General features: G+C 48.9%; 7 protein-coding genes across 7 annotated transcripts; 5 read left to right on the top strand and 2 right to left on the bottom strand.

Moving 5' to 3' along the window:
- Window positions 1-62: 62 nt before the first annotated feature.
- Window positions 63-2,033, top strand: BX661DRAFT_178286 (uncharacterized protein). Its single transcript, XM_051534870.1, has one exon. It carries the CDS (start codon window positions 185-187, stop codon window positions 1,577-1,579), a length of 1,395 nt encoding a protein of 464 aa, XP_051393762.1. The 5' UTR covers window positions 63-184; the 3' UTR covers window positions 1,580-2,033.
- A 2,341-nt stretch (window positions 2,034-4,374) lies between these two features.
- On the top strand, window positions 4,375-4,779 carry BX661DRAFT_169221 (uncharacterized protein; the record flags this gene model as incomplete). Its single annotated transcript, XM_051533498.1, has 2 exons — window positions 4,375-4,504; window positions 4,541-4,779. The coding sequence occupies 2 exons, from the start codon at window positions 4,375-4,377 to the stop codon at window positions 4,777-4,779; spliced, it is 369 nt and encodes a 122-aa protein (XP_051393761.1).
- A 5,650-nt stretch (window positions 4,780-10,429) lies between these two features.
- On the top strand, window positions 10,430-10,780 carry BX661DRAFT_193164 (uncharacterized protein; the record flags this gene model as incomplete). Its single annotated transcript, XM_051537761.1, has 1 exon — window positions 10,430-10,780. One exon carries the CDS (start codon window positions 10,430-10,432, stop codon window positions 10,778-10,780), a length of 351 nt encoding a protein of 116 aa, XP_051393760.1.
- Window positions 10,781-10,931: 151 nt separating this feature from the next.
- BX661DRAFT_178267 (ribosomal protein L14 domain-containing protein) lies at window positions 10,932-12,143 on the bottom strand. The gene is made up of 2 exons (XM_051534869.1): window positions 12,089-12,143; window positions 10,932-11,443 (listed from the first exon to the last, which is right to left on the bottom strand). The coding sequence occupies exons 1-2, from the start codon at window positions 12,099-12,101 to the stop codon at window positions 11,034-11,036; spliced, it is 423 nt and encodes a 140-aa protein (XP_051393759.1). The 5' UTR covers window positions 12,102-12,143; the 3' UTR covers window positions 10,932-11,033.
- A 393-nt stretch (window positions 12,144-12,536) lies between these two features.
- BX661DRAFT_73820 (uncharacterized protein) lies at window positions 12,537-13,602 on the top strand. The gene is made up of 2 exons (XM_051539456.1): window positions 12,537-12,934; window positions 13,035-13,602. Exons 1-2 carry the CDS (start codon window positions 12,600-12,602, stop codon window positions 13,456-13,458), a joined length of 759 nt encoding a protein of 252 aa, XP_051393758.1. The 5' UTR covers window positions 12,537-12,599; the 3' UTR covers window positions 13,459-13,602.
- Window positions 13,603-14,122: 520 nt separating this feature from the next.
- On the top strand, window positions 14,123-15,155 carry BX661DRAFT_178263 (uncharacterized protein). The gene has a single exon (XM_051534868.1). It carries the CDS (start codon window positions 14,177-14,179, stop codon window positions 15,086-15,088), a length of 912 nt encoding a protein of 303 aa, XP_051393757.1. The 5' UTR covers window positions 14,123-14,176; the 3' UTR covers window positions 15,089-15,155.
- Window position 15,156: 1 nt separating this feature from the next.
- BX661DRAFT_178261 (putative 26S proteasome non-ATPase regulatory subunit 7-like protein) lies at window positions 15,157-16,421 on the bottom strand. Its single transcript, XM_051534867.1, has 2 exons — window positions 16,125-16,421; window positions 15,157-15,997 (listed from the first exon to the last, which is right to left on the bottom strand). Exons 1-2 carry the CDS (start codon window positions 16,297-16,299, stop codon window positions 15,201-15,203), a joined length of 972 nt encoding a protein of 323 aa, XP_051393756.1. The 5' UTR covers window positions 16,300-16,421; the 3' UTR covers window positions 15,157-15,200.
- Window positions 16,422-19,662: the final 3,241 nt, after the last annotated feature.

The following is a 19,662-nucleotide window of genomic DNA, read 5'->3' as shown; positions in this document are numbered from 1 at the left end:
ATTCTCGTGCAAGCAGACGATGATGCAGATTTATCCGTCAGAACACCGCTTCCCATTAGCGAGGTGCATAAATTCAGTGCACGTGCAAATGGATTTAATCAATCGTGAGTTTCGCAGCCGAAATAATTAACTGGCTCAGCATCTGCTTTTATAATATCTAGACGCACTTGAGACATAAATCAACATGGACGGCTATGTCGACAAGATTTCGCGCGTGTTCAGCGACAGCCGCATGCAGCTGGTGACAACGGCGGTGGCGGCTTCCGCGGTGACGGCCAGCGTGATGTGGGGCACTCGCCAGGTGCAGCGCAAAAAGCGCGTGCGCGACCTCAAGAAAACCACGATTGAAATGCAGGAGTTCGATGAGTTGCACTCCGCCAGCCAAGAATCGTTGTCTGCGGAGGTGACCAAGCAGACTCCGATCAGCCTGTCGTCCAACGAGGAGGCGCTGATCCGCGAGCAGCTCGCCCGGCACTATGCATTCCTGGGCGACGCGGGCATGGAAAAGGTGCGCGGCGGATTTGTCGTTGTTGTGGGCGCCGGCGGAGTGGGCTCGTGGGCGGCCATGATGCTGGTGCGGTCGGGTGTGCAACGCATCCGTGTGGTGGACTTTGACCAGGTCACGCTGAGCTCTCTCAACCGGCACGCTGCGGCCACCAGGGCCAACGTCGGAATTTCCAAGGTTGAAGCGCTAAGGATGAGCTTTGCCGATATTGCGCCGCACGTCTGCGTTGACGCGCGCGTGGCGCTGTTTAGCGCAGCCAACGCGGCAGAGCTCCTGGATGGACAGCCCGACATGGTGCTGGACTGCATCGACAACATGGACACCAAGATCGATCTTCTGGCGTACTGCAAGGCGAACAAAATCAAGGTCATCAGCGCGATGGGTGCTGGCATGAAGGCTGACCCGTCTAGAGTGCAGATTGCCGACATCAGCGATACGTTTGAGGACCCGATGTCCCGCGCGGTGCGCCGCCGCCTGAAGGCGCGCGGTATCTTGAGCGGCATCCCCGTGGTCTACTCTACGGAAAAGCCTGGCAAGGTCCAGCTGGTTTCGCTGGCCGATAGCCAAACGGAAGCTCCTGGCGACTTTTCAGTGCTTCCTGACTTTCGCGTGCGCATCGTGCCTGTGCTTGGCACCATGCCAGCACTTTTTGGCATTGCCATGGCCACCAATGTGCTCACCGAGCTGGCCGGCTTTCCGACAGAGCCCCTGGCCATCAAGGGCCGACACGCACTATATGCCAGGATGCAGCGCGAGCTGGGCACGCGCGAAAGCAAGGTTCCTGCCAGTGCCGGCGGGCCGATGCTGCAGATGAGCGTGGACGATGTTGGATACATGCTGGAGGAAATCTGGCGCGGCAGAAGCGCTGTCTCGGGGTCGACCGACAGGCTGGTGCTGACCAGATGGCACCGTGAAAAGCCGATGAGCACTGGAAACTGCATTAGCTTGACCAGGGCTGAGGCCGATAAGCACGATGCGCTAGAATGTGCACCAGAGGATTACTATTCGCCGGAAATTGTTGCTTTTATCGAACGCCGGCTGGCTGAGGAGCGGCATCTGAGCACGATGCGCTAGGATGAATGTTATATACAATACACCAGCAGCGGTATTTGCTAACCAAGTGGTAGACTAGTTGAAAAGTGCGTTGAACAAGTCAATTTGTGCTGACATAATATCCGTTGAGCAGGCTCGAGACTTCAACTTACGTTGTGGTATTTGAAAATGAAAATAAAAAGGGGTGACAAGCTATGAAGTGTTGGATATATACATTAAATACTAAATATGTGAGGCTATTGGATATATGCTCTGTGATTCATAAAGCCAGACGAGACAAATTGTGTGTTAAGGTCCTATTAGGATACCCCGCGGCTGCAACCAACCACAGCAGAAATGGCATTTAGTTTTGTTGTTCAACAGCACCCATCCACTCTCAAACATTCAATACATATGTAAATGTGTAACCAATCAGAACATTGTTTCGAGCGTTTCGCTGCCTGTGATGAACTTCCCTAGAACTAGATCTGGTTCTGTGAAATCAAAATGGTTAGATACTTTTAAGGTACTGAATCTTCGGGTGAGTGTCCTATCAAATTACTGTGTAAGTCGAAAAGTACATGGTTTTTCATAAATGTGGAAATATATTATATTATTCTGATTGTAGGCGCTGAGTGTATTAGATTCCAAAATATATGCATGTAAGAATTAACATGCAATGCACTCTTATTATGCATATAAGCGCTTTTCAACTATTAGACTTTTCTGGGTCAGTCTTGGCAAAAACACCAAAAACAATTCAGGTTGAAGAACATTCAAAATCACGTTATAAAATGAAATATATATAAATTGAGCTTTCCACATTCCCATTGCGCCCTGCGTGTGCTCACAGTGGCAATGACCGTGTCTTCGAAACATGATGGTCTCAGATCAAGCACAACAAAAATGTTTCGAATTTGTCCACCTTGTGAAATGGCTCTCTGTGGCTTTTTCGTCTCATGTTTTTTGATACATTAAAAATGACCCCTGTGCGAGCTGCAAAATACTGGCCCGTAGCAGCCGCCTCCAACTCTGCACCTTGCACTCCCTTTTTTGTCTCGATTTCGAAAAAATGGGTCCCAATTTAATATGCATCCATCTTTTGCCATTGTTTTATATTCAAACACGCACTCTCTTTGCTTACCCCTCTCTTTACTCATTTTTGTCGGCCATTGACATTGCTGACACCGAGTGAGAAAAAATAACTGCCCATTCGCCCCCCCCTGGTTTTTACAGGAGGCTGTCAACCATTGTTTGATGAAATACGGATATCAACACCCTCTATTTGTGAAGACCGCGGAGGCAGAAATGGCGGCAGTTTGTTCGGTGTTTCAGATAAAACCTTCTTTTCTATCCATTGTTTGTTTTGGCTTTTTTATGTGCATGTACCCTAGTGTGAAAATAAACCTTTTAGCTGCCATGGTTGATGCAGAATCACCAGAAAAAGGGAAAGCTCAACAATCGCTCAAAGCAACCCCGGCCTTCATTGTGAAAAGAAAAAGAGAAAAACAAAGTTTTTTATTAGCCAACACATAAAAACTATGCTAATACCCACCCTCCTTACTCGCACTGCTACCATTACCAAAACAAAGAAAAATATTGTTGCTGCTACTGCTGCACAGACTGAATATATGGAAGTGGATGTTGAGGTAGTGAATCGCGAAACAAGTTTCCATCTGCATGCCGATTGATAGGGTACTAATTGGATTATGCAGGCATAAATTAGGGAGGCATTACATTGATGCCCAAACATGCTCCCTATTTTGCAATGCACACGCGTGAGTGCACACATAAAGACCACAACATTGTCTTCCCAAGATACCGGTCTGCTCACAGAAGAACCAGTTCTCGCCAACGGAGTGCACAACTGGTGAAGTGCATAACAAAGACAATGAGACATATATATATATAAGTTGAGGTCGGCCTCAGTTACGCTTTTGATTCCATTGATAATAAAAACCTTCATAAACTAACACCCCACCTTTAACACGACTACCATAGTGCTCCTTACGCCCCCTCTTACATAACACTACTTTGTTCTATTCCGGCTCAGCTTAAACGTGAGCCTGGCAAAAAATATTATTTTATATACAAAAAGCCACAATTATTTTTGGTTACAAAAATACATTCCGACTGATATCAAAATTTTCTGTATACAAATGGTCTGTCCGCCAGCGACCGTGGTTTGAAAAAAAGCATTGTAAAAGTGACTGCTGATCAATATGTGCATATTTTGAAATATTATGATGGATATTCGAATATTGACGATCTTCGAAAAAAAACATGTATACGAAGAAGGCATGCTTTCGCCAAAAAGAGGAATATACATGTAACAAGAAAACTCTCTTGGAACTTGCACTCCCCTCCAGCCGAACCCGAAAGAGACGGCCCGAAAAGCACATTATGTTTTGTGAGGAGCAAAGAGAAATGCACATATTTTCACACAGCTCAGCACAACACAAAACAAAACAAAGCAAAAAAGAGCAGAAAAATAAATACCAGGGATCTCTCACCCCGCTCCTTCCACCGTCTTTCATCGTTTTTCTCCATTTTAAGCAAAGCTTTCTCCAACACCACTCATGCACACCTCTCTCCAACACCAACACCAACTTCACCATTACCACCAGCAGCAGCGCTACCCAAATATCTTGTCATTTTTAAACACACCCGCCATCCTCTCTCTCACCTTTGCACTTTTTCCCGAGTGTTTTTTATTTTCGCCCAAATTATTTACCACATATCTATATAACACATCCTCTATATTGTTTTATAACATTTATTATTCCCCACCTTTTTTGTTTCCTTTTAGTCATTTTTTCGATCTCTCCATTTTCAAAATGTCTTCTATCAGCGTTGTTTGCACTGTTATGCGCACGATTATCGCTACACGCCGTGACCAGGATTACGCAGGCTTTGTCGCCCCTGCTGCTGTAACCGCCGAGACCCTCGAGGACGTCGAACCTCACAGTCAGAGAAGATAAATGCTCTGCATCACCTGCCAAGCTCCTTCCGAGGCCGAGCCCGCTTCACTTGACACCCAGGTCGTACAGTTGAGCGCCAAGAACAAGCTGCTGGACAGCCAGGCATTTGAAATGGTGACCACTCATGCTGCGGCCGAGTCCTCCCTGTGCCACATTGTTAAGGCAACCGATGGCCTCACCATCAAGGCTTTCACCCGTCCTAAAATGCTGCGTGTCAAAGTTCAAGCCCTGCGCCACGTCTTTGATGTGACTGATGCCTAGACTGACACCAGGCGCAAGAGGGTAGACAATGTCATTTATCTAGCTATATCTGCCATCACCAAGGTCAGTGCGGCTTGCGTCCGGATGGAAACTCATTGCAGACAGATGGATTCATCGCGCGGAGAGCTAGACGCACTTATTAGCACAATTACTGCACAAAGCGCCGAGATACACACATGCCGCAATGAGCTTGCACAATTGCGCTCTGAGTTGGTCGCTCTGCAAGTCAAGCTGGCACTGCGCGTAGAATAGGCGGTTGCGATCTGCGCGGCTGGTCAGAGCTCGGTTAGCAACACCGCATCATAGCACCAATGTCGCTGGCCCTGTCGAAAAAATTGCAACAAAGCGGCGGCACAAGTGTGCAAATCACAAATGCCGCTGCCAGCAGGGTTGTTTTTGGATAGTCGGCACGAGTGCACAAAGCACGAAGGCCGCTACTAGCCACCAGCAATAATGGGCAAAACACTTCTCAAGATGCATTGATGACGGCGCAAGCACCTGGGCATGGGAGCCGTACCGGATCCTATGCCAAGGCCGAATCAGCCCTCAGCTTTACGAGCCACATCACTTTATCTTTTTTCATCTTCATTTTTTTCTTACCTTCAAATTAAAAATTAAATAAAGAATACTGCTGGAATGAAAAATAAACGCGACCAAAAAACGAAACCAGACTCACTCGGCATGCCCACACATTAACAATATGCTGTTTTGATCTATGCCAGCATTGGATGCTGTGACATCAGAAATGGGGGCCGAGTCACGTGACAGCGCAGACGCGTAAAATATGTTTATGATATTTTACGCGTACGGCGAATTCTGAATAGTGAGCTCTTTAGCTCTTTCCGTAGTCTCATTTCTATTAATATATATTCTAGCTAGTCCAAATCGCATTACATTTGGTAGCACCTCAAGTTCGAAAACCCGCGCTTCCTCATCAACGACTGACTGACCGACAGACAAACTGGTTAATATATATATATAAAAACAAAAAAACAAAAAAAAAAAAAAAAAAAAAAACAGTAACCATGACTGGAATGTCGCCATACGAATCGGCAATGAGATTCAGCCCGACACTGGCACCAGACGAGGACAACGCAGAGAAGGTGGCAATTGCCGTTGGACCCTGGGTGAGAGATACTGAGGAACACTTTATCCACGCAAAGCTAGACGAGAGTGAGTGGGTATTTGTAGCCTCACACAAGATCCCAACAGACAAGAAAAACGAGTACCGCAGACACTGTACAGAACACAACAAGGACCACCGCGACTGGGGAACGTTCAAGGAGTTCCTGACAACTACATACTCGCGTGCAGTGTCATACTATGACACACTGCACAAATACTACCACCTACAACAGCCTGGGACATTAGAGACCTTAGAGGAGTTTGTGGTGCAATTCAAGTACCTCGCGGAAATTCTGGAATTCAAACTCTCAGACAGGCATGTGACCACGACCTTCCTCATGAAGCTACCACCAAGTGCGAATTTGCAATGCAGACATCGCCAAAACTGCCTTCCGCACAAAACAAGGGTCATTTGAATTCACAGTTGTACCTTTCGGGCTGACAAATGCCCCTGCCGTCTTCCAACGTGTCATGAACCATGCGCTGCGCAACCTACTTGGCAAAACGTGCATCGTGTACCTAGACGACATCTTAGTCTTTTCAAAGAATGACGCCGACCATGCAAAAGATCTCGAGGATGTACTCGCCTGCCTCAAGGAGCACAACCTGCACACAAAACCCGAAAAATGTGCATTCTTCAAAGACACAGTCGACTTCCTTGGGTTTGTCATTTCAGGCAAGGGTATTGCGACTGACCCACGCAAAGTAGATGCCGTTAAAGAGTGGCGCACGCCAGAGACAATTACAGACATCCGCGCATTCCTTGGATTAAGCGGCTACTACCGCCGGTTTATTAAAAACTATGCTAGAATAGCACTACCGCTGACCGATTTGCTATGCAATACCGACTTTTCGTGGAACGACCAGGCTGACAGGGCTTTCACCGAGCTGAAGCAGCAACTATCCACAGCACCAATACTCCATCAGTATGATCCAACTTGCGAAACGAGAGTCGAGACAGATGCATCCGGCTCTGCAATTGGCGGTGTCCTACACCAACGACATGACAAGGTGTGGTGCCCAGTGGCATTCTATTCGGCAAAGCTGGGACCAGCACAGCGCAACTATGCAGTCCACGAGCAAGAACTTCTTGCAATCATTCGTGCACTGGTCCTCTGGCGGCATTACCTACATGGCATCAAGTTTGAAGTGATTACAGACCACAAATCAATCGAGTTCCTTAAGACGCAAAACAACATATCCCCGCGCCAGGCCCGCTGGCTGGATATCTGGCAGGAATTCGACATGAAAATCATTTACCGCAAGGGCGCTCAAAATGCAGTTGCTGACGGCTTGTCACGCTCACTCGAATCGCAACCCGACAACATAGTATACGCAGCGTCACATTCAGGCAAGGTGCCACACATGGCACTGACGCCACCGACAGGACTGACTGCACCAGCTATACCACTAAATGATGCCCCGCTGAACAACACGAGTAAAAACGATGACGCCGCACACACATCCGTACCTATACCTATGCCCATACCCATGCCCAATATCAAGACAACCACTCCAGCTGCACAGACAACGAATTTTCCGCCAACGCCAGCCGTGGTCGACAGAACATATTTGACTGCCGATGAGCGCAGAGAACTAAACCGTGCTGAATATGTGCGCAAGTCGCTGCACTACAAGAACTACCAACGCGGATGTCGCGCTGAAGCCGAAACAGAAGCCAAACGAACACAAGAGACAGTGGCTGCAGAAACGACGAGTGCAACCATGGAGACTGACCAGCCAAAGGACAATACGCACAACGACGACCTGATAGACCAATTTGAAAAATGGAAACTGTGCGCACTGTTTGTGCCACGCACAACTGCCAACAGCATGGAGGTTCAGCTGCTACACGACGATGCGACGATGCCTTGCAAGGCATATCCAGATGACGCTGGATTTGATGTATACTGTATAACCAAGTTTGTGCTCGAGCCCAAGGCCCAACACCTTGTCCCATTAGGCATCGCCGCCAAGGCGCCAATAGGCACATACCTGCGCATTGCCCCACACAGTAGCCTGGCTGCCAAGGGTGTTGTGGTGCTCGGAGGAATAGTCGACGGGGGCTACCGCGGTGAGATTTCAGTACTCCTGTTCAACACAGGCAATATAGAGATTCCGTTCGCTGCACATGACCGCATAGCACAGTTGATTCCAACCAAGATCGCACACTCACACATCACTGAGGTCAAGTCCTTTGAGGAGACAGCCGGTGGAGCCAACGGGTTCGGCTCTTCAGGAAAAGGGGGGAGGATAGCAGTCCGCATGGCTGCTGTCAAAGCGCTAACGCTGAAGACGAGCGCGAACCCTGAGAACTCCTACAAGGGCGACAGCAAGTTGGAGAAAATTATGGAGAGGATTAGTAGTGGCGAAGAACCAACATCCAGAGCCGAGCGCGACATTACAAACAAATTCCATGCACAGGGTGGTGTCCTGTTCAAGAAAGGACGCCGCTGCGTCGGAACAAAGCAAGACAGATCACTACTGCTGGCCGAGTTCCATGATGCTGCAATACACCCGGGTATAAAAGCAACATACGACAAGCTGAGTGAACTATTCTATTGGCCAGGCATGTATGTGGATTGCGAGAATTATGTCACAACGTGTGACCTGTGCCAAAGAGTCAAAGGCAGCAACAGGCCAAGCGATGGACCGCTACAGCCGCTACAGATCCCGCGACGCAACTGGTCAAGTGTGAGCATGGACTTCATTGTCAGCCTACCTAAGACAAAGGACGGATATGATGCAATCATGGTCGTCGTTGACCGCCTGTCCAAGATGGCACACTTTGTACCAACACACAATGCCGCAACCGCCCAGACAACCGCCGACCTGTATTTCAAGACCATCTACCGCCAACATGGCCTGCCCGAGTCCATAATATCAGACCGTGATCCGAAATTCCGCTCTGCATTCTGGATGGCACTGTGGAAGCAAACTGGAACGCAACTCAACATGTCCACTGCCGGCCATGCACAAACTGATGGACAGACTGAGCGTGTGAACCAGATACTGGAGTCAATGCTGCGTGCGACGTGCAACAATTACCAAAACGACTGGAACCAACACATAGTGCATGCAGAGTTCGCCTATAATAGTCGCAGCAACAGCTCGACACAGCACAGCCCATTCTATGCAAATTATAGCTTCCAACCATTGAACGCCGCCACCATCACCTTCAACATGGAAACTGCTGAGCCCAATACCGACGCCGACGATACAATCCTGAAGATTAAACAGATTAGCGAAATAGTCAAGGAAAACATCGAATTCGCACAGCTACGCATGATCAGAAACCACGACAAGAAGATAACCTCACCCGACATTGTGCCAGGCGATGAAGTAATGATCTCGACGAACTTTACAACGCCACCTTACCTGCGTAACCGGTCCAGCAACTCACTGCAACATAAATGGGCTGGGCCCTACAAGGTCGAAGAACAGATCGGCCGAAATGCATTCCGCCTCAAACTCCCACTCGACATGCGCATTCACCCGGTCATTTCGTGGTCACACCTAAAAAAATACCATGCTGCCGACGATCACCGTGCCGCACTCCGCTCTGAACCACCACCTGTAGAAGTTGCAGGACACCTCGAGTATCAGGTCGAAAAGATTGTTGACGACCGTGTGTGGAGGCGAAAACGCCAATACCTGGTGCAGTGGGAAGGATATGGAATAGAAGGACGAACATGGGAGGACAAGAGTAGCGTGGATGAGACAGAAGCATATGAACGATATTTAACCGCGCGCGCTATCGCCAAGACCGACGGAGTCTGATCTTAAGTAGGGGCGAATGTGACATCAGAAATGGGGGCCGAGTCACGTGACAGCGCAGACGCGTAAAATATGTTTATGATATTTTACGCGTACGGCGAATTCTGAATAGTGAGCTCTTTAGCTCTTTCCGTAGTCTCATTTCTATTAATATATATTCTAGCTAGTCCAAATCGCATTACAGATGCGTTATATGGTGGGCAATCAAGCGGTCAATAGTTAGTATGGCTTTAATATTCTAACTGAGTCCAATGTTTAGTTATGTCTGTTATACAGCAATATTGATCATTGGTGTCGCTGGTCCCTATCAAACGCTAATTGATATTAAAGGACATTTCTATTGTACGTCGCCTTAGTACGTTGTTGCCCACAACTAGCAACATGATCGCGTTCACTTATCATGAAATGGTATAAATACCAAGCCGGTAGACCAAGATTCATGAAGAAAAGGGTATTCAGTAGGAGTTTTAATCGTCTTATCAATAAATCATTAATAGCACTCATGCATGACAACACCAACCTTACGCTGTTTTAGTGTGGATGACTGGCTTGTCTTTGTTTAGTGCTCAAAAATTGTAAAATCCAAAAAAATTGCTCATGTGATAATGTACCAAATTTTTGTTGTTCAAATTAAATTGATAAATTGTTTTTGAGGTAATTTTAGTTTTTGTTTTCTGCGCATATAGTAGCAAATACATAACCATTTATTATTTACTTTTCACACACATCACTCAGACAGCACTCTACAATGAGCACAGCAATTACGTCAAAGTCCAAGAGTGACATGTCTCAGGAAGAACTGCAGCGTCTCGAGGAGGAGGAGTTCACCAACGGACCATTGTCTGTGCTGCAGATGGCTGTGCACAATAACACGCAAGTGCTGATCAGCCTGCGGAACAACCACAAGCTCTTGGCCCGCGTCAAGGCATTTGATCGTCATTTTAACATGGTCCTGGAAAACGTCAAGGAGATGTGGACCGAATCACCCTCCGCTGGCAAGGGCACGAAGCGCGCAGTGCCAATCAACAAGGACCGGTTCATCAGCAAGATGTTTTTGCGTGGCGATTCGGTTATTGTCGTGCTCCGCAGCATAGAGTGATATTGGCATCAAATAGACATGTATTTTTGCCCAGTATTTAATATATGTCATAATAGTTATAGTAAAAACAGCTTCTTTTTCTGCTCTTCAGCGTATGCATGTTGTCAACGCGTCCAGCAGAAAACAAGCATATTTCGGGCAAATTGCAAAAGATAAAAAAGCATATATTCAATTTTTTTGTGAACGACGGATCAGAGATCCATTTCAAATCATCTGGATTATATTGATCAAACTAGAAAACCAATATCGCTGTTTAGGCGACAGTGCCCGAGTTCGAGGCAATACGGGGCCAGAGATCGGCGCACTCCTTACCGACGGGGCCGGTAATGGCAGAGCCCTTCATCTCACCCTTGACGTTGACGATAACACCGGCGTTGTCCTCGAAGTAAATGAAGACACCGTCCTTGCGGCGCCACGACTTGCGCTGACGGATGACAACGGCGGGGGTGACCTTCTTACGGAGCTCGGGCTTACCCTTGCGGACAGTGGCAACAAGGAGATCTCCAACACCGGCGGCGGGAAGACGAGAGAGACGTCCCTTGATACCGGCAACGGCAATGATGTTCAGGTTCTTGGCACCCGAGTTATCGGCGCAGTTAATAACGGCGCCAACCGGGAGACCAAGGGTCATACGGAATTTGTTTCCAGCTGCTCCTCCGCGTCCTAAATGTGTAAAACCATGAAAAATGGTAAAGAATATTTAGTAAAGCTGTATATTTTATGTCAATGCAGGTGCAGTCACCAAGTTCACTTGATCAATGCCGCAATGCATAGGTTGTTTGTGCTTTGAAAGCCGCAATTCAAAGTATTGCTTTAGCACAATCCCCGACAATTCTGCAAAAATCGCTTAAAATGGCTGTGTGTTTGAGTGTGTTGAAAAGCGCGCTGTCCCAAGTCAAATCTGCGGGTAATGTCTGCGGCCAACCAAGATTTGTATTTCAATTAGACCCCGCAAAGCGTCTTTTTCGCTGCGCCAAAGTAAGCTCAAAAGGCACTCCAACATGCCCCAATCAAAAAGCCGCTCTGGGCGCAGACTCGCTATACCAAACCGTGAAAACAGGGCAAATTCAAATTTATTTTAAATTTGCCACAGCCACAAAGTTTGGCAAAGTCTCATAAATTGCATCCATCCAAGTTTGTCTGGCGCGCGCATTCGCAATTATTGCACCAAAATACGCTGCTGGATGGATGGATGCCAAATCGAATCGAATCCGCCCGGAATAAAACTATTCACGCCTTTGCCCACATACACACAGCCACCTCGTCGAATCTATCCCCTCTGGTCCTATTTTTGTGTTGGATACGCACCGCGCTTAGACATGATGAAAAATCAAAAATATATTTGATGTATACGAGAGGTGAAAAAGACCGAATCCGAGAAATTCACACACAATTTCCAGCCATATAACATCCAAGCACTTTGCGAATTTGCGCCCTTTCTGCGTTAGGCTCTGTCCAGACTTGAAATATTATAATTTTGTACAGAAGCAGAGAAAATAGAGCAAATCGACTCATTTTTATTGCAGTGAGCCGAGCCGCGAGCTGATAACTGCTTGGGCGATTTGCATATGGTTATTGCACCTCTCGGCACCACCGTCACCGTCACCACTCAGCACGCGTTGAGCCACTTGCATTTATTTCTCTTCAAGCAAACAAGTAGTGCTATAAATCAAAGTAACAACAATGACAACAGCAATAAAAATGTGAATATGGCGGTGCCAATGATACATGGTTGCGATTAAACACCTTTTTGTTGCTTTCTTGGCTCACTTTGCCTTTTTTCTACTTTACTTTTTTTGTACATCCTGGAGCGACAGCTATGCGTTCAACATATATTCGCATCATAGCTAACACTGTGGCAGTTGCAATAGCAGCGCTTTTTTGTATTTCAAAAAGCGCGGCGGCGGGGACTGGCTCAGGCGCAATGGTCAAGCCTATACTCGAAATGAGTAAGAATGACTTTATCGAGCATCTTGACACAAGTGGCCGCGTGTTGATTGGGTTTTACGAAGAAGGCCAGGAGGAGTCTTCAAACATGCTGAGTGAACTTTCTGCATTCTGCGCGTTGGCAGCCGATAAACACCCCGACTTGCAAGTGAGCAAAATTAACTACCAAAAGTCGCCCTACTTGACAGCGCGTCTTCTGCTTACAAGGCATGTATCGCAATATTGAGAGTGCTGATGACAATGCTTTGGAAATTATTTTATCTTTTAATCAGTACACGCTAACAATTGTTTTGTGTTGCTATTGTAGTATTCCAGAGCTGCGACTGCTTGCGAAAACCAAGAGCGGCAAGTGGGAGGCGCAAAGTATCGATGTAACACAAACTGCTGAAGAGCTGATCGAGTATATGGACAGCCAGGCATGGGTCCGCCGGTCGTCCAAAAATCAAGGCCAGACATTTTGCACGCCGTTTAATGTCTGTGGCCAGACTCTCGGATTTATTGCCGAAAAAAGCATTGCGCTTGACAGTGCGTTGCCTATTCCAAAGTGGCTTGCGATGATTCTTGTCCCTGCGCTGATTACTATTGCCGGGCGTTTTATAATCGACGGAATGTATTCATTTGAGGAGTGGGTGCGCGCCTGGTTTAAAAATTGGAATACCGACACAAGCGGTGTATCAGCAGTTGCAACAGTCGCCGCAGCAGAATCTGTTAAAATTGACAAAGTCCAGTAGTTTTCTTGTAGCTGTTTTAAAAATGCATTTGTATTCGATTGTGTGGGTACACTCTCAGTGGGCGGAAAAGGAACATGAATAAAAAATTGCATTAAATAAAATCATGTGACTTTATACGGCTTAATCCCACACTATTATGATGAAGCCCCGCCTGCCTTGGTTAGCCACCGCCGCGCGTGCCAATTGAGAATAGAAAAAATTGAACAAAATAAATCCAAAAGCGCGGACACTAGTTACGAGCCACCTGTTCGGTGGTCGGCTCGTCGTTCCCCCGCGCCAGACTGGCCAGAATACAACGGCAAGGAGCTTGTAAAACCATCGTGTCTGATCTTTACGGAAAGGATGCAGGATGACCAATTGTTCCGAAATCTCAACTTTACACACACAAAATAAATAAGCAAAACAAAAACGTCAAAAAACTAACGATGCTTGGCTGAGTCCCCTCAGTTCGTGTTTCCTTTGTTAGCATGGCAACATGTGGACAAAATTATTGCAGATAGGTAAAAAATAATTCGCCGACATTTCCCCGGATCGAAGAGCACGTTGTAATTACTTTCCTTCACAGCTCCCGCTTGATGATTGCCCTGGCTCAGGCGAGCACCTTTGCCATACTGCATGACAACAACAATTCAATCACCCACCCCTTTCTCTTTTCAACTGCGTGTAGTCATCTTTTTTATTTATTTATTATTTATTTCTCTCTTTTTAGATAAAAACAATGAAGCTGTCGCATTTTATATCCACCGCTGCACTGGCAGTTTTCTTTGGCACGGCAGGCACTCTAGCTGGCAGAGCAGATGACACCGTAGCCACACGATACTCGGACGAACTTGAGGCAGAATCTGCGGCCGAGTCCAAGAGGCTCGTGCCAAAGTCCGATCATATCACGGAGTTGGACAAGTACAAATATTTGGAGCTGCTCAAGTCCCACGACAAGGTATTCATCGAGTTTTACGCCAACTGGTGTGCAGCATGCCACGGACTGGCGCCCGAATTCAACGCATTTGCCGAGTCGGCCAGAAAAAAGTATCCCAACGTAGCCATAGCCAGAGCAGACATCAGTAAAATCGAGTACCTTTCGTCAAGCTACTTGGTCAATATGCTCCCAGAGCTAGTGTTCATTCGCAGGCCTGCTCCGGGTGTGACGCCGGAGGTCAGATTTGTGACGGCGAACTTTACTGATGGCGAACTGCTCGATTACATCGGTGGCGGCTGGGTCGAGGACACGCCCGTGGGTGGCTATTCCAGCCTTTGGTGCACGCCGACGAACATGTGCGGCCACATTGGTGGCCTTTTGGGAGAGTTTGTCATTGAAGTGGACAAAAAGTTCAACAGGTTTGACATTCCTCCGTGGGCATTTATGGCAATTATCGTTTCGGTTGTCTACATGGTCGGCCAGATCCTTGTTGGCTACCTGGCCCGGGCATTCCGCAAGAAGTACCACGAGTCGATTAATAGGACCAATGGCGACAGCATCAAGCCGGTTTACTTTAACGAATATCGCTCGGACCTTGGTACAGACAAGTCTGGCGCCGGAGTGCCGTCGACTCCAACAAAGGCGTCAGCCAAGTCAGCCAAGCAAGGTAGCGCGGCCAAGCGCCCAAAGGGCAAGCGCTCAAAGAAGGACTAGCATAAGAGGTGAGGATATTTCTTTTGGTATTACAGTGGCTGCTTCCAAATAAAAAATAGAACTAAAGGGTTTATATATTGATAGCGATATTGATGGCAATGTCAAAGTGTACTCATTTCGTGGTTTGGCTGGTCTCAGGGTCCTGCGTCTTTGTCGAGCTGGTTGCAGAGCTGGCAGCGGCGTTCTTGGTCTCGAATTCCTTTTGGTCAGCCTTTAGCTCTGCCTCGCGGTTCTCGATCTTGTTGTTGATCAGGTCGTGCAGTGCAATAATCGCACGGGCCATTGACGAGATGTAGATCAGCGCGTACTCGTCGTTTGTCTGAACAGTGAATGCGGATGCATCGTCGGGGATAGTCAAGTTTGGCAGCAAGTTGAAGATATCCTGCAGGTTCTGAATAATCTCCGAATTTACTGGAAGCTTGTCGTCCAGGACCTGCTGCAAGTACATACGAATCTCTGTCAGCCTCTCAGCCAGCCCGAACAAAGATGTCAACTGGTGAGAGACCCGGGTCGCCAACGAGCCAGTAGAGTTGTCCTTAATATCACGCAACAGGTGCTCGACACCGATTTCCTCAGCCTCCTCAGCTCCAATCTCCGAGGGAACGTGCTCAAATGTCTTAGTGGCGGACGTTCCATCGTCGTGGATCTCCTCGACGGCAAAGTAGGCGTTGGTCGGAAGTCCAATAGCCTTGGGCTGCACATCGATAACAACCAGTAGGGGGTTCGGCGCATACCGCTTGAACAGCTCACTGATTTGCAAGTCCGAGGAACGCAGCTTGGGCCCGTTGTGGTACCACCCAATGACTCTCTCCTTAACATTGATCTTTTTAAACATGTCGCGCATGGTGTCGACGTAGTTGTGGTCCAAAAACCAAACGGCAGGGTTCTTCTCATCCTCCTCGAATGGAACTACACAAATTTACAACAGCGGGTGTGGAGTTTTTTTTAGCATAAATATAAATTATGCGCGTTGTCTCGTCAAAATTAAGGACGTAAAATAAATAAATTCAGCAATTATACACCAAATTGAACTTACCGGCAAAGCTGTTGGCAACGTTAACAGTATCGCCCTCAATTTGGCCTAGAAGCACACCAACGACGCGTTTTTTTGTGTTTTTCGCGACACGATTGTAATGATCGACCACCGAGAGCAGAACTAGCGGATGCACTACGACCTTTTTCGGATTGGCGGCAGACTCGAGACCAGGCATGTTGGATTTATGTGCTGTTTTATAAATTTGCTAGTGGGGGTGAACAAAGTTATAAATAAAAATTATCGAATTGGCAATGGAAGAGACAGAATGTAAGAAAATAATAATTGCACCAAAAAGCAACTAAATTGGCGGCGCTGGACATTTTGACATTTTGCAATTGCGCTTTCTTCCCTTTGCCAACGTCATCCAAAATTAATCAGTTAAATAATCAGTTGATTATCAATTGCACAAAATGGAAAAATAAAAATAACGTTAATATTAGCATTAACATTAGTGAGCACGGCGCGGGCGTGCGCGGGCTAAACGGCGGCCCTGGCTGGATGTCGATGTATTAGAGCCGCCGATGCGGCCGGTCGACATGCCCCCGTTGTTGGACGGGTTGGCAACGCCAGCTGTAAACTGGAAGGTGCTGGCCGAGGGCGTGCCACCCTGCAGAGAGTTGTTGCTGGTAAATTGGAAGGAGGAGACGCCGTTGGATCCAGATACATTCCGGCTGGTGGGGTTAAATCCACCTTGATTGACACTGCCAAACTGGAAGGTGCCTGTGCTACTGGCGGCAGGGGTGTTCGCGTTCTGATTGAAGTTGAATTGCGAGGTGTTAGCAGTAACCGGAGCCGGCGAGGGCGCAGCACCAAATGCAGAGTTGCTGTTGTTATTGGTGTTGGCGCCGAAGCCGCCGCCAAATCCAGTGGAAGTATTAGACTGCTGGCCGAGCGCAAAAGATGTGCTACCCTGCTGACCGAATGTGGACGGTGTGTTTGGCTGTTGGCCAAACGCAGAGGATGCGTTAGCCTGCTGGCCAAATCCAGTGAAGGCGTTGGGCTGCTGACCGAATGCAGACGGAGTGTTAGACTGCTGTCCAAAGGCAGATGTAGCGTTAGGTTGCTGTCCAAAGGCAGATGTAGCGTTGGGTTGCTGTCCAAAGGCAGACGGAGTGCTTGACTGCTGTCCAAACCCGGTCGATTGCTGCTGGCCGAATCCTGATGATGAGGCAGCGTTGGACTGACCAAAACTGCCGGTAGGCTGCGAGCCAAAGTTAATACCTGTCGGTGCATTCAAAGCTCCAAAGGATGCAGACCTAGACGTACTCTCAAAGCTCGACCCGCCGGCGAACGAACTAGAGCCTGCCTGCAAAGACGGCTTGGCACCAAAGCTAAACACCGGTGTCGACGGGGTTGCGGCTGGGGACGATGCTAGTCCAAATTTGAAGCTTGACGATGTTGCTGCAGGGGTCCCGCTAAAGGCCGGTGCATTCGAGGCAAACGATGGCACCGCTGGGGTCGACACAGATGTAGATTCAAATGACGCTGCGCTGGGGGTGTTGAGCACAGCACCAAATGTAAACGCTGGCTTCTTAGCCGCAGGCTCGTCTTCTGACGCCGTGGTAGATCTTCCAAGTGCGCTCAAGGAGGCTGGCTTTTTGATTACCCGCGGGCTCTGCATCCCAAGGTTGCCAAAGGCAGGCCGCTTCGCACCAAGCCCGGAAAACATGTTGGATGCTGGCGCAGATGGAGCAGTCAAATCGATAGTCTTCACGGGGGAAGTCATCGATGTGCTGGCATTGGCACCACCAAACGAGAATCCAGAGCCACCTTGAGCAGGCAGTGGCTTGGAAAAGGCAAACCCGGTGCTCGGCTTGTCCTCGACCACTGTAGTGTCTTTATCACTTTCAGCTCCGCCATCCGGCTTGAACGCACCAAACGCACCACCGATGGTTGATCCGAACGAAAACGCGGGCTTTGTAGTCGCATCTGTCAAGCTAGGGCCAGCCTCGCTGTTGCTGCGCGACCGCTTGGCATCCAGTGTACCCGTTGCTGTCTCTGCGGGCTTTGCAGATCCAAAGATATTACCCGAGGGCTTCGCAAATCCAAATATGTTCTCCGAAGGGTTCGTGGCGCCAAAAGTGCTTGGGGTTTTTGATGCACCAAATGCGCTGTCGGCGGGCTTTGCAGAGCCAAAGATGTTCTCTGAAGGCTTCGACATGCTGAGGCTAAATCCTTTATCCGCAGGCTTTGGCGCGCCGGACTCAGCAGCGGATGCGCCCAGCGACCCAAACCCAAACTTCAGCACAGCCTTCGGCTGCTCCGCGCTGTCGCCAGCCGAAGATATCGCCGCGGTTGCAGAGCCTCCAAGCGAAAATAAGTTTGAAGCGGGCTTCTCGGCGTCAGCAGATGGTACAGCCGTCGCAGATGGCTTTCCGAACCCGAACGAGAAACCAGAGCTCGTTGCGGCTGGCTTGTCTGCATCGGCCGGCTTCTCAGTCTCGCTCGCTGTAGCAGACGTGTTGGCAGCCGGCTTTCCCATGCTGAACATGTTTGTCGGCGCAATTTTGGCGGCCGCTACTGGCTTCTCGGCTTCACTCGAGGCAGCTGGCTTGCCAAAGCTAAACGACACTGCAGGGATAGCGGGTGTGTCGCTCGCCTCGGCGGGCTTGGAAGGCTCGCTGGTGGCTGGCGGCTTGCCAAAGCTAAACAGATCCGATGGTTTCGCCGGCTCGGCAGGCTTGGGTGCCTCTGCCGGCTTAGCGCTTTCATTTATATCCTTCGCAGGTGTGCCTGTGCTCTTGCCAAAGCTAAACAACGGCGTCGACGTGCCCTCTGCGGCATCATTGGGCTTGGAAACCCCAAACAGGGGCGCCTTGGATGCGGCCGTGTCGGCGTTGTTCGTGCTCGGGATCATGGCATTCTCGGGCTCAGCGAAATCCTTTGGCTGCGGCTTCAGAGCGGCAATGTTTCCAAACAGGTTGGCTGAAATTGCGGAGGCAGGAGCAGATACAACGGGAGCTGGCGCAGGGGACTCAACAGCCGACGCGGATGGTGCAGCAACAGGCGTAGGCGCAACCACTGCCGCTGGCACAGGGGCAGCGGGCTTCTCAGCCTCACCAAACATCGGGACAGGCGCGCGCGTACTCCCAAATCCCGTCGGACGGACAGTGACCGCAGGTCCTGAATGACCTGGCGCAGATGACGATGAAGTCGTGGGGCGCAAAGAAAGACCAATCAGCTCACCGCCACCAATCTTCGACAGAGGCACCTTGGAAGCCAGTGCGTCGCGGTCCTCATCGCTGTCAGTCTCGGACTCAGCATCGCTGACAGAAACTGCGTCCAGGCGTGCAGAGAATTGCCACTTGATCCCACTGTCCACGTTCATGTGGCCTGCATGAACAGGCCGACGGCCCTGTACGCGCTTCGTATGGCGACGGGGCTTGTGCGCAGTCTCAGACCCTTCCATCTCCACATCGTCTGTAACAACTACCGCCTGGCCATCCGCAGCGCGACGGCGCTTGTTTGTCTTGCCATCCGCCTCGTCGTCGCTGTCGCGCATATGGACATCTCCAGCAAGAGTGTTGGCATTTTCAAC

This window comes from Kickxella alabastrina (genome assembly GCF_025024165.1).
Source record: "Kickxella alabastrina strain RSA 675 chromosome Unknown BX661scaffold_4, whole genome shotgun sequence".
Classification (NCBI taxonomy): Eukaryota; Fungi; Kickxellomycota; class Kickxellomycetes; order Kickxellales; family Kickxellaceae; genus Kickxella; species Kickxella alabastrina.
Note: the sequence above shows the minus strand (reverse complement) of the source record. Positions and strands in the feature narration are given on the sequence as shown.

Coding starts and splice junctions, on each gene's coding strand:
- BX661DRAFT_178286 (XM_051534870.1), top strand. CDS start 185: ATGGACGGCTATGTCGACAAGATTTCGCGCGTGTTCAGCGACAGCCGC.
- BX661DRAFT_73820 (XM_051539456.1), top strand. CDS start 12,600: ATGCGTTCAACATATATTCGCATCATAGCTAACACTGTGGCAGTTGCA. Junction 12,935..13,034: donor GCGCGTCTTCTGCTTACAAG/GCATGTATCGCA, acceptor TTGCTATTGTAG/TATTCCAGAGCTGCGACTGC.
- BX661DRAFT_178263 (XM_051534868.1), top strand. CDS start 14,177: ATGAAGCTGTCGCATTTTATATCCACCGCTGCACTGGCAGTTTTCTTT.
- BX661DRAFT_178261 (XM_051534867.1), bottom strand. CDS start 16,299: ATGCCTGGTCTCGAGTCTGCCGCCAATCCGAAAAAGGTCGTAGTGCAT. Junction 15,998..16,124: donor CGTTGCCAACAGCTTTGCCG/GTAAGTTCAATT, acceptor AAATTTGTGTAG/TTCCATTCGAGGAGGATGAG.